We start from the raw sequence: 14,320 nt of genomic DNA, 5'->3' as shown, positions 1-14,320 counted from the left end.
ATGCCATGGACTGGCGAGCAACGTGGTTTTGTAGTCGAAACGTTTTTTAAAAATAACGATAGTGTGGTGGCGACGCAGAGGGCATTTCATAGGTGGTTTGGTAGCAAAATTTTTGTTACTGGGCAGCTGAAAACCCACGCAGTCTTCACCAAAGACCTCTTCATTCACCAAAAGTGACTGTGTGGTGTGCTGTGTCCTCCATAGGCATTATTGGCCCCTACTTTTTTGAATCGGAAGATGCAACCGTTACTGTGAACGCTGTGCACTATTGTGAGATGTTGGAGAACTGTTTCTTCCCCAAAATGGAAGAGTATGGTGAGGAAATGGAAATGGAAGCCTTTTGGTTTCAACAGGATAGTGCCACGGCTCATACCGCCCGTCGCTCTCGCCAACTTCTGCAAGAACAGTTTCCCAGCCCCATGATCTCATTACGAGGGGATGTTTCAAGGCCCTCTCGATCCCCCGATTTAATCCAATGCGATTATTTTCTTTGGGGTTACCTCAAATCTGAGGTTTATAAAGTTCGACCAAGGACCGTGGAAGCCCTTAAGGAAGCAATTGCTGATGTCATCGCTGGAATAACGCCAGATATGCTGAGCAGAGTTTTTGAAAACTTTATTGAACGGCTGAATATGTGCGTCACTCGTAAAGGTCGTCACCTGGAAGATATTTTTAGAACCAAATGGAAAAAAAAAATGGCATTGTATGTAGATTTCAGAAATAAAAAGCTTTTGTAATAATCTTGTACGGTTTTTATACAGTTAACCCATCAAATCAAGGAGCCCACTCTGCCCCACCCTGTATAAGGAACATTTCTGGGACTGGATGAACGATAAATACGGGAAAATGACAGTTTCAGGAACGATGCATCGAGGTTCTACTGTATATTGGTTAGAACAAATGTGGACCAGTTATAATGTTGAATTAGAAGACATCAAGGTATTTATGATGAAGTATAAGGGATAAGTAAATAAATTTTATAAAATGTTAGGAATGCCACCTTGATCACGTTCTGTTTATTCTTTATGACATGTTGATTTGAATATGTTAATTTTTTCTAAAGTTTATTTGTCCAGTGTTTGTGGAGAGATGATCTATGGTTTTCAGAGGGTGTTAGGTTAACGCCCAACAGAATGCCAGATTTGCAGTTCATTAATGATCTGGAACAATATTTTAATTTGCTCTACTGTAATTATTATTATTTAAATTTGAGGAATCCCCTGGTGAACTCTGGTGTCCTTACCCAGATGTTTGCATAATTATTTAGTATTGCAGTCATATTATCAAATGTGGAGCAAATAAAAAGTACTATAGTTCATTCCATGTTAAGAAAACAGTATGACAACTGGGTTGCCATATTGACCAGCTCTGCTCAACACTATCATGGGTAAACGATGGCACATAAAATTTTGAAATTCAGTATTCAAGTTCAAGATAAAAAGCAAAAGAAACTAAGCACCAAATTATTTTTATGAACTAAAGGGGATGGGGAGTTTACATGAGCTATTTTTGGTTTGTACAGAATCAGATGTAAACTATGGCACATCCCCAGGCAACATGCAATTTGTTTTTATCAGTACTAGTTATATCATGATGTATAGCTGCACAGCACAACACTAAAATCTTCAGTAACAACTCCTGTACAGTACGAAAATAAAACGCACACAAATATGATGATGCTTATTGTTTAGAGGGGCCTAACATCTAGGTCATCGGCCCCTATGGTACGAAATGAGACGAAATGGAATTACAATTTAAAAGTACAAATTCATCCACTGACCCGAATTCAAAACGTGACTCACACAAATACTATACTATACAACATACAACCAACTCTCACTCAACACAGGACAGCTGTCGGCAGTTCACAGAGTGAGGGTCTACATGATGCTTCTACCAGAGAAACACAGAAGGAAAATGAAGGCAATGAAGTGATAGTTGTTCATGCCATTGTGCTTCCTCCCTACGAATATATTTTGAAAAAGAAAATGTTATGTAGTTATAAAAATAACTCAAGGCAAAAATGCCTCATCCTTTTTTATCTGTCTTTGGTAATACATTACAAAATACAGTATAATATCCCTTAATCACGAGGAATTTTGGGTGTCTCAGAGGGGGTGTGTTTGCTCCTTGTAGGTCTGTAAGAGCAATACTGTTTAAACATTGAATGAGCTGAAGTAGAAGAAAGTTACTTTAATTGGTGCCCATGTAGGGCTGATAAAGTTAATAGTAGAATTGAGATATTATAACTATTTAGAACTGACCTGAAGTTAACATCCAGAACATATTGATAGAGGTGTAGAAGAGTACAGGCCACCCCAATATCAGCAAGTGATACCCGTTCTCCAACCAAGAATGTGCGAGTCAGCAGGTGAGTGTCGAGAACTCCAAGGGCTGCCTTGATATCCTCCTTTGCCCGCTCCGTGGACTGCCATTATGGAAAACGCTTTAGTAGGGCAGTGTCAAAATTATTAAGGTCATCAAACCTTCTACATGCAGTTAAACTAACCATTAAACTATTGGACTTAGCTTTTCAGTCTTTCAAAACATGAAATGTAACACTTAGAACACTAAAACATACCTGTAAAGGAATTTAAACAAGAAACACAGCGCTAAAAACCAGTAAAATCTTTACAGGTTCTCCTTAGTGTTCTAAGCATTAAATTTTGTGGTTTGACAGTCTGAAAAAAAGAAATCAAGTAATATTAACTCAGTCAACAATGAAAAAGTGGCCTCCCTCTAAAAAAAGAATAAAATCCCCCACCAATATGTCTACAAAATTCAATATTTTAAATATTTAAACAGATGGTGCTGATTGCCATTTTAAGGGGAGTTACACAACATATCCATTTTGTTTTCACTCAAATTAGACAAGAAATAGGCATGACCTTTTGCAGAACGAAGGTATGGGGAGACGTGAAGGCAATGGTGGGCATAAAAATGAAAGGCTCACGAAGCCTTAGAAAATTCAAAGTAGACTAAGAAAGATCAGAAAGACTGACAGTCTACAGGGTTTAAACCACAAGGAATATACATGACAAAGCTATATTAAAAAACTTAATAGCAGTCAATGAAATAAATTGTTCTAATGGCTTAATGCCCCACATCACTCTCAAGACAATTATGTCAAGTGAAAGAATAAGAAACTAAAATGAAGGTCCAAATATTCAATACCATTTGATATGATGTCAAATTACTTATACATTGGTACAAGTTTTGACCCCATTGTTGGTCATCTTCAGCCATAGAAAAACTGACAATATATAGTGCAAATGTTGAACTAAATACAATCAAATTAACACTTTAAATATATTATGTACATGTATTATTTTGCATATGAAGCAAAAATTCTCTATTAGTGAATTTAACTCTACTGGTCTGATTTTATCGTGCGAGACATTGCCCTTTATATTAATCTAAAATGAACTGTCCTAATAAGTAACCCCTGTACATATACAATAAAAATTTAATTGGAGCTGAGCTGTTACACTTTTTTAAATAATCATCATCTGTGCTTAATTGGTAAATACCTGCCATATTGAATAACATGCATCGGTGAGAGTTGTGTCAAATGTGACAGAACTGTGTTTAAACAAGTACAGACTAAATTATTAGACTTCAGATGGTACAATTGAATTATATGACAGAAGGGACCTTGCAAAACCAAAAGAACTCTAGTGAAAATCTTAATTGACGAGTTGTTTATCAAGAACATTTGTTCTGAACAAATAGGTCCCTTCACAATGTCGAACTCTGCACACATACCCAGGAACAAACAACTGATAATCGGCCACTATATTCTGATAAGACTCTGACATTATTTTGAACTCTGTACAATAGACAAGAAGTGCGTTATTTTATAATGCAAGGGACTTCAGAAAATTTGGATCCTTTGTAATCGTTAAGACTGAGCATAGCCAGATAGGAGAGCTAGTTGAGTAGATAAATTACAACAGCTGAGCACTGAACTCATAAAAGGGTCTTTCCAGTGTTAAAGACGTAGTGTGCCACGTTATGTTTTATACACAGTACTACACCAACTTGAAGCATCCGCGGCTCAGACGGCAACCCCTCACCGCTGGATACCGCGGTTCAAATCCCAGTCACTCCAAGTGAGATTTGTGCTGGACAACGCGGAGGCGAGACGGGTTTTTCTCCAAGTACTCCGGTTTTCCCTGTCTCGCACTATTTGTATAAATTATAAACAGGAGAGTTTTCCAACTATTCAATACCTAGTTGTATTTACAATGTAATTTACATTACATGGGACTAGTTTCAACCCCACTCGGGATCATCAGCCATATTAAATATACACAATATTTGGCGAAATCCTAAAACATGTTTCTAAGCAGTAAGAATTAGGGATGGGACAAATGCTTACTTTCCAGTATCATGTTCCTGTGTATCCGTCACACCGTAGTATTAGGTTGGAGTATTAGGATATAAAAGTAACATAATACAAGTTGCAAGTCAACTTTTGGAAGGACCATTCCTTATCCCTTTCAGACCGTGTACGCACAATTGTGCGGGTTTGTATTTTATTTATGTCTGAGCTTATTTGACGTTTTCTTGGCGCTAGACCGGACTGCAGTGCTTGTGCGTGACACGTAGCATGTACTTCAGCTGTTTTTATTTACTACTTGACCACCAGGGGGCAGCAAGAAGAGTTTAAAAATACAGTTCATTAGCAATATGGTGGGAAGCAGTAATGCCTAAAGTATTTATTTATTGTATTCATATTAATCTAGAAGCTTTACTGAATATCAGAATATAATCAATGAAGTGTGTAGATTGTGTAGCAAACGTAAATTGTGAACTTACATCGTACATAATACCATGAGGTTTTGAATGTTGATACGCACATATGTGCAGGCTAGGTTTCCTTACAGGCAATGCATGCAGGAGTGCTGGGTGCTGTCACAAAAAGGACTGTGAAAGAAAAACTCGTACTCTACATGAGAAATGTAATGTATAAGATTTTAATTGTTTAAAATCGTTCCACACTGCAAAATAGAATATTTGATCATGTTCATGTGCATATTCACATGAACTGAGGTGAATTTTTTAATTTTTTATTTTTTGCAAGTAGTGAACGAAGTCCTGACATGCAGAATTGTGTGGGTACTGTTTTTCAGCCGATAGTTCCTATTTTGTAAAATAAACTGTAAAAACATGTATTTGAGAGCATTTTAGTAAGTTTTTGACGTTCTGACACCTCCAATTTCTTTCAGGTCTGACAACAAGCTGCTGCTGCCAAAAGGGCAGTAATAGCAAAACTCCTCCCCAATGTAGAAAATGTAATGTTTTCTTGTGTTTGAATGAAGATTTAATTGTTTTAAATTATTCCCCACTGTAAAATAGAACATTTGATCATGTACGTATGTATATTCACGTGCATTGAGGTATTTTTTTTTGTAAGTAGTGAAGTAAGTCCTGACACGCACAATTATGCGGGTGCTTTTTTTCAGATGTTAATTTTTGTTTTGTAGAATAAACTAAAAATATATGTATTTAAGAGAATTTTTGTCAGATTTTGACGTACAAATAAAAATTCACACCGCCAGTTTTCTTTCAGGTCTGAAAGGGATATACATGTTGTCTCTTGTAGCCCCTAACCGCACCTTAGTAAGTACTTTTAAATAGCTATACTGAACCCATAATTCTATCATCTCACTTCCTTCTCTCCCACTGCTTCTTGCACCAGCTCATCACTCACATTCTTGACTGTTCATAGAAAAATGTTTGCAATGACCCATTTACATTCCGAGAACCAATACCTCGAAACCTTCATGTATAAAAAGCGCCGTGGCTGCTATGTGCATTCGTAGATGTCCAAGGATTTGTAGTTAAACAGACATTAGGACCAGATTTTATGAAATATGTTAGAGGCGGAAAACTATCGATAGCGGCCACTATCGCCTCATATGGATAGTCAGTTGCCTATTATCGACAGTCAACGATAGTCTCCCCCTTCTGGCTTATTTTTCGCGCTAACAGAAATTGTACACTGGCTTGCAGTTAACTGGTGAGGAGTTTGTTCCAGTTCATACGTGTGCATTTAAGTATCTCGGTGTACCTACGACTTCAGCACCTAACATTAGTTGAGTTCATGCCAATATGGGACAAAAACAGATTTGTATGTTGTCAGAACTGTTTATAGGCAAGAGAAGATAAGGCACATTTTAGGTCAAAGACTTCATGAAAGCAACTGAAAACTCTCCTGCCATCTGTTAAGAATGCTGTAAAATATGTTTCCAAAGATATTAGCAAAATGAACACTGCAGCTGAACGAGAATTTCTCGAGCGATCACTTTATGGGCGAGCACGTGCAGCCCGAGAATGTCTCGGACGTGCCACTGAAGAGATTCACGAGTGATTCTGACTTGAATTTCAGAAATTACATAGCATGAAATAGTTGTGCTTTCTATTGATTTTTTTGTGGATTGTGTTCAATAATTGTTCTACTGTATTTTCAGGCATATTGATATGGTTCATTCAACTTTTTGAAAACTATCGATTACTATCGATAGTAGAGCTCATGATGATATAGATGTTGATTCCCATAGGGAATCTCAAATATTTGTCCTGAATGAGTAAATTTATAATACCAATATAAATGGTCCGTTATTGGACATTATAAAGTTTCCAGCTAACTCATTCTTGGTTGCCAGCGTTTCGCCCTCGTGTGCTAGGGTGGGCTCATCAGTTGGTACCTAGCACACCTACCAATACGCTGGCTAGTGCATACCGTGGAGGCCACTGCGTAGGCTAACTGGAGCCACCGGCAGTGCCAATGCACTAAAAGACTTTGTCTCATTACCAAAAATTGATGCCTGCTTGGCCATCAGATGATATAGACGTTGATTCCCATAGGGAATCTCAAATATTTGTCCTGAATGAGTAAATTTATAATACCAATATAAATGGTATTTATATTGATGGTCCGTTATTGGACATTATAATGTCCAATAACGGACCATTTATATTGGTATTTATATTGGTATTATAAATTTACTCATTCAGGACAAATATTTGAGATTCCCTATGGGAATCAACATCTATATCATCTGATGGCCAAGCAGGCATCAATTTTTGGTAATGAGACAAAGTCTCTTAGTGCATTGGCACTGCCGGTGGCTCCAGTTAGCCTACGCAGTGGCCTCCACGGTATGCACTAGCCAGCGTATTGGTAGGTGTGCTAGGTACCAACTGATGAGCCCACCCTAGCACACGAGGGCGAAACGCTGGCAACCAAGAATGAGTTAGCTGGAAACTTTATAATGTCCAGTAGAGCTCATATCGGAAAAAAATTGATGACTATTACTATTGATAGTTCGCCGCCTCTAAAATATGTTGAACGAGTGTCGTATACACTTCAGATGCCGCCGGAATGGGTCATTAGGAAATAGCCCTACCAGGCAAGACGTAAAGCAGAGTTTAATCCAATACTTTTTTTGTTATTTGTTGTTTTATGTTGCACCGACACAAGACTGATCTTACAGTGATGATGGGATGGGATAAGACAGGACTAGGACAGAAGCAACCGTGGTCTTAACTGCAGAACAGTTCCAGCATTTGCTTGATGTGAAAATGGGAAACGACTGAAAACCACCTTAAGGACTGCCGGCAGTGCGATTCGAATCTACCATCTCCTGAATACAAGCTAACAGCTACGTAACAAACTGTGTAGCCAACTCGCTCTGTAAATCCAGTATAAAAGGCCCCAAAATAGTACTTTGTCATATACAAAAGGTTGTGGATATTTGGTAAACAACAGTTGAAGTGGCTTGCCCAGCATCTTTTTTCTTCTCTCTATATATAGGCTATTACTCCTCTTTTGTTCTGGTAAAAATTATGACAGCAGCTTTCGCTGCACCGCCTCGCATGTTGCAGTCAATGACGAAATTTCAGGATGCAGAGATTCACGTGATGGCACTTGCGACAGCTTTTCAGGACCCAATATTTGAATACAGTATACATTATCAGAACTATATTAACTGGTAGAAATTTTTAATTTAAAAATATTATAGGGTACCTTATTTCAACGCATTCCTATGAAACCGTCTTCCTGCAATTGAGTTTTTGTCCGCATAAATCATATCGGATTTAATATTACATCCACTCACGCATTGTCCAGAACATGGAGTGAAACTCGAAAAGTAAGGTGGAAAGACCACGCTTAACTGTTCCAAGGAACTTAAACTACTGTATGTATTACCACCAATAAGCCTAATACAAAAAAGAATATCTGTAACCGACCAGCAAGTATAGGTCGGCCGCTCGTTCTTGGCCGGTGCAATTCACGTGCGCAGTGGTCTCTCCACACATAGCGAGCCTACAAGTTTCTTCCCACCACGGTAACCAGTACATTTGACGTGCGCAGTGATCTCCCCGCGCAGGGCATGCGCATAATAATTATGGCCTCAGTTCTCTCCTCGAACTGACAGCGTGCGGACACCAGAGTAACGCGAGCGGTAAGAATAGTGACTAGTGGTTCGTTTTTACTTCCTTACAATGCCTCCCGTTCATTCGAAACTAGGGTCGAAAACCTTGCATAGTCAATCACGTGAAATAATTTCGAATGTACACGAATTTATGAAGAGAGAAGCAGCGGCCGGTGAAGTGATGATCCCTTTGAAAAAGGTTCAGGAAAGGGTCGTAAGGGCGACTCGTGTGTCTGAACGATCTGTGAGACGGATTATTAGGGAAAGAGAAGCCGCTGAAGAAACGGGAACATCATTTGGAACGCCTGGGAAAAAGCACGCAGTTAAGGAAACGTATTACTGGTGTGGATGACTTCGACGTGTCTGTGATTCGCCGTACAGTGCATGACTTTTATCTTGTAGAGAAATGTGCGCCAACAATCGGCAAACTCCTTCCTAGACTTCAGGATGAGGATAGCATAAAGTTTACAGGAGGGAAAACAAGTTTAAAACTCATATTGAAGAATATGGGTTTTAAATGGAAAAAGACAAGAAACAACAGGGCTGTTCTGATAGAACGGCATGACATTAGGTCTTTGCGTATACAGTTCCTGAAGCCGATTAAGAAATATCGAGAGGAGGGTCGTCCCATAGTTTATGAAGACGAGTCTTACATTCATAGTAGCCATTCAAGCCCTAAGAACTGGAGTGATGACACGGCAGCAGGTTTGATGACACCTGTATCGAAGGGCAGTAGATTAATAATCGTTCATGCCGGTGGCTCATTGGGTTTTGTACCGAACGCTCTATTAATGTTCAAATCGGGGCGGTCGACGGGAGACTACCATAATGAAATGAACTCTGAAAATTATCAGCGCTGGTTGACAGAACAATTAATACCAAATTTACAACCTAAATCTGTGCTGGTAATAGATAATGCTTCTTACCATAACGTTCGTCTGAACAAAACTCCAACCTCTAATAGTAGGAAAGATACCATGAAAGCATGGCTTAGAGGGAAAGGAATTTCGTTTGAAGAGAGTATGCTAAAGGCTGAATTGTACAACATTATTAAATTGCACAAACCGCTCCATCAGCAGTATCTCATAGATGAAATTATGGCAAGACATGCGCACACTACCTTGAGACTACCCCCATACCATCCTGATTTAAACCCCATAGAAATGATATGGGCTGACGTGAAACAATGGGTAGGAAATAGGAACAGCACTCTTAAAATGGACGATGTTATCGCTTTTTGCAGGGAAAGATTATAAGAAATCGGAGAAGAGGAATGGAGAAAGGTTTGCCGTCGCACAGAGGAAAATGAATTAGAATATTATGCACGGGAAGGACTAATCGAAGATGCTATTGAAAGAATAGCGTTCACAGTTAATGGCAGTAGTGACAGTGACGGTGACAGTGAATCAGAAGAACATACAATCAGGAGACAGTGAAGACACAGCGATGTCAGGTGTAGAGGAACTGAATTAAACCCTCCACTATTAGCTCCTGTGAATATTAGTTTTAGTACTTTACCTCAGTAGAAAGTTAGAAATATATTATTCTTTTTTTAGTTAACTGGAACGTACAGTAATGCCTACTAGCGATGTGAATCTTTTAGTGTAAAGAATAATGTGTATAAAGATTTCGTGTGAACGGAAAGTTGGTTTGCTTTGCTTTGCTCTGACCGCTTCTTATACAGCCTGCAGCATGGCGACGGACGGACAGACGAGCGGGGCGAAGGGTGCCCGAAGATTGGAATGGGTAAGTCACGTGATAAGTCACATGATCTTCTATACTCGCTCTATTGTTCCCGCGCGCAAGTGGCCGGCCAAGAACGAGCGGCCGACCTATAACAGGATAGGAATACCAGTATTGCCACTAAACTGTTAACAAAAGTATCACTCGTGCCTGCGCAGAAGTGTACGCTTAAAGCGAACTGCTATGCTCACTAATACCCGTTAGCCAATCAGAAACTCCCTACCCTTCCCTTGATTTTGCTGAGACAGTTACTTCAGTATTAAGGTCTACAGAGGAACATAATATTTCTGGAACAGCTTACTGTTACGGATTAAGATACAGTATCATGTTACGATACGTAACTCGCATCTCTAGTAAGAATCTTATGAATATATAATTTACAATATGAAGTGTTGTTGAATTAGGCACGGTGCTATGGCGCCCAAAATGTTTCAAATGAAAGTGAAATATTACCTGTAACATAGGTTAGCAATAAATAATACAAGTACACTAAACATGCTAAAAAGTCTGGAATAAAAGTATAAATAGTGTTGTAGGTAAAAAATTCAATATGATTTTAGACTCACGGAATTTAGTAGGTCCTGGTAATACATAATGGTTGTGGACTGAGTGCTATGGTACTAAGAATGAACACAATATAAACTGACACATATATAAAAAAAATATACAAGTATGTACAATGTCTGAGTAACAAAATGTGTAGTTGATACTATAAAAGAATCTGAGAAGAGTTGACTATACACTGTATCAGCTTAAGCAGAGAATTTGGTACATGGTGTATTAAGTAACCAAGCTATGTTGATAGGGCTGCATGGTTGACTGTTGGAATTGTGCAGACTGAAATGTTTTTGAATTCTTCTTGAGAAGAAAGTAGACTGTGCATGGTGATAATTGGTGGAACCCTCACTTCATAGTGGAACACTCACCTAGCTCTGCGGTGCGCGCAGCTTACCTGATAGTGTGCGACTGATGACGGAAGGAGAAATATGGGAGGGGAGGAAGGCAGGTGCATGTGGGTTGGAAAGGGGAGAATTTAAGACGGAGCTGAAGGGTGTGGGAGAAAGGGTAATTGTTTCGGAAGAGTACCTTTAATTAAACTTAGGATTGGATTCTGGTTGGCTGAATTCTTGTTTCTGAGAAAAGTGATAAATAAATCGAAAATGATGTTGGGTTTCGATTTCACTAAGATTGTAACCGGCACGAAAATATTGGTCTAGGTGTATGTAGTAATTTTCCAGTATATTGAGTAAAGGACCCTTATTTGCTAATTCAAGAATGTCCATGTCTCTTTCGATATTGGTAAAATTATGGTTAAAATCTTGCATGTGTTGGCCGATAGCTGAAAACTTATTGTATTTTATTACGTTAGTGTGCTCATGGTATCTTATATTGAAGCTTCTTTCGGCCTGCCCAATGTAGGATTTGTCACAGATATTGCATTTGATCCTATAAACTCCTGATTTAAAAAACTGCTGGTCTTGTAGATATGTGAAGTATTGTGTAAAATGTTCATGTTATTATTGGTTTTGGAAGCTATTTTAACACCTTGTTTCTTCAAGATATTGGTTAACTTGTAAATATCATTGTTGAACGTGAAGGTGGAAAATGTTAGAGATTTAGTTTTTTTTTTATGAGGGTAGTCTTAGGGCGATGTTTGTGTTTACTGATTATCCTTTCTATAAAATGATTGCTGAAACCGTTGAATTTTGCAATTCCGCAGATTTAGTGTACTTTTATTATTTATTGCTCACCCATGTCACACGTATTTCACTTTCATTTGCAACATTTTGAACGCCATAGCACCTTGCCTAATTCAACCACACTTCCTATTGTAAATTATATATTCATAAGATTCTTACTGCTTAGAAACATGTCTTGGGATTTCACCAAATATTGTGTATATTTAATATGCCTGATGACCCTAAGTAGGGTTGAAACTAGTCCCATGTAATGTAAATAACATTGTAAATACAACATTGAATAGGTGGAACTCTCTCTGTTTATAATTTGTATGTTATCTCAGTTCAATACAGACCAACAACATGAAGTTCATAACCCTTGATACACTGATCAACAGTAACCGGACACCTGGCTGAACATGACGTACAAGTTTGTGATGCCCTCCATTGATAATTCTGGAATTCAATATGGTGTTAGCCTAACCTTAGCCTTGATGATAGCTTCCACTCTCACAGGCATACTTTCAATCAGGGGCTCGAAGGTTGCTTGGGGAATGGCAGCCCATTCTCCACGGAGCGCTGAACTGAGGAGAGGTAGCTATGTTGGTCGGTTGAGGCCTGGCACGAAGTCGGCGTTCCAAAACATCCCAAAGGTGTTCCATGGGATTCAGGTCGGGACTCTGTAGGCCAGTCCATGACGGATGTTATTGTCATGTAACCACTCCGCCACAAGCCGTGCAATATGAACAGGTGCTCGATCATGTTGAAAAATGCAATCGCCATCCCCGAAGTGATCTTCAACAGTGGGAAGTAAGAAGGTGCTTAAAACATCAGTGTGGGCCTGTGCTGTGATAGTCCCACGCAAAACAAGGGGTGCAAGCCCCCTCCATGAAAAGCACGACCACACCATAACACCACCGCCTCTGAATTTCACTGTTGGCACTACATACGCTGGCAGAGGACGCTCACCATACCCACACCCTGCCATCAGATCGCCACATTGTGTACTGTGATTCGTAATCTATAATCTTCATTTCTAATTTCTATTTCTAACTGTACTGTGATTCGTCACTCCACACGTTTTTCCACTGTTCAATTGCTGAAGGTTTACGCTCCCTACAACAAGCGAGGTGTCGTTTGGCATTGACCTGCGAGGTGTAGCTTATGGGCAGCCGCTAGACCATGAAATCCAAGTTTTCTCACCTCCTGCCGAACTGTCATAGTACTTGGAGTGGATCCTGATACAGTTTGGAATTCCTGTGTGATGGTCTGGATAGTGCCTGTCTATTACACTTTACAACCCTCTTCAACTGTCTGCAGTCTGTCAGTCAACAGACGAGGTTGACCTGTACACTTTCGTGCTGTACGTATCCCTTCACGTTTCCACTTCACTATCACATCAGAAACAGTGGACCTAGGGGTGTTCAGGAGTGTGAAAACTTGCGTAGACTTCTGACACAAGTGACACCCAATCACCTGACCACGTTCGAAGTCCGTGAGTCCCACGGAGTGCCCCATTCTGCTCTCACAATGTCTAATGACTACTGAGGAAGCTGATATGGAGTACCTGGCAGTAGGTGGCAGCACAATGCACCTAAGATGAAAAACATACGTTTTTGGGGGTGTCCGGATATTTTTGATCACACAGTGTATGTCATTCCAGCAACACTCCATTAACATTTCATATCATCTATCAGTCATTTACCATTGTCCCTGGAGTGCGACAGGCTTTGGCAGCTGGCACATTTCCTATCTCATCTTCGAAACAAAGAGAGTGTAAATAGGCCTGTAACGTGTTGCAGTATTTTCACCTTTGAGTTCTATGAAAAGAAAATGTGAAGACTTCAAAGACATCTGTTAACAAGTCAACAGGCTGATTAGGCCATTGAGTGGTTATATAATAGAACTAGCAATTTAAATATTTTTCCAAAACTTAAAAACGTAAGAGGGAATAAAATGTTTATAACTTCTGTTATATTAATGAGGAACAAACTGTGACAACCTTAAATAGTGTTTTCTGAATTTAAATTTCAAGCCCTGATTTACTGTACAGTAAGCATGAAAAGCATCTTCATTAATCCAATTATCAAGATTAGTTGACTTTTCCCACCATGTGCAACTGAAGACTGCCAGGATCAGAGATAACCATCATACACAATTCCAATCTCTTCCATCAAAAGGATCCAGCACTCTAAAAAGCTACCTACCATTTTAGATGTATGAGCATTAGGTCATACCTGCCAACTTTACAAAACCAAAAATCAGGAGATTTTGATATGAAAATTAGGAGATACAAATGGTCAAACCTGCTTATTCTACATGTCTTGCGCAATACAGGAGTACTATGGTATATATAATAACAGTTATTGTCTCAAAACCTGACTGTTGCTATAAGAGGCTGCAAGGCTAAAAATTACACATCTCTATTACCTCACAGGAAGTACCGTATGTTAG

General features: G+C 39.2%; 1 protein-coding gene across 2 annotated transcripts in view; it reads right to left on the bottom strand.

Moving 5' to 3' along the window:
• Positions 1–14,320, bottom strand: part of eEF1gamma (elongation factor 1-gamma) — a 72,553-nt gene that overhangs the window by 48,399 nt on the left and 9,834 nt on the right. For both annotated transcript variants that reach the window (XR_010861244.1, XM_067155648.1), the window contains exon 5: positions 2,265–2,428. Coding sequence is in view for 1 of the 2 variants with exons in the window: in XM_067155648.1 (XP_067011749.1) it covers positions 2,265–2,428 (164 nt within the window). In the remaining variant the exon portion in view is untranslated. The remainder of the gene's footprint in view (positions 1–2,264; positions 2,429–14,320) is intronic.

The sequence above is a fragment of the Anabrus simplex genome, chromosome 11 (genome assembly GCF_040414725.1).
Source record: "Anabrus simplex isolate iqAnaSimp1 chromosome 11, ASM4041472v1, whole genome shotgun sequence".
Lineage (NCBI taxonomy): Eukaryota > Metazoa > Arthropoda > Insecta > Orthoptera > Tettigoniidae > Anabrus > Anabrus simplex.
This window is presented reverse-complemented; position numbering and strand designations above follow the sequence as displayed.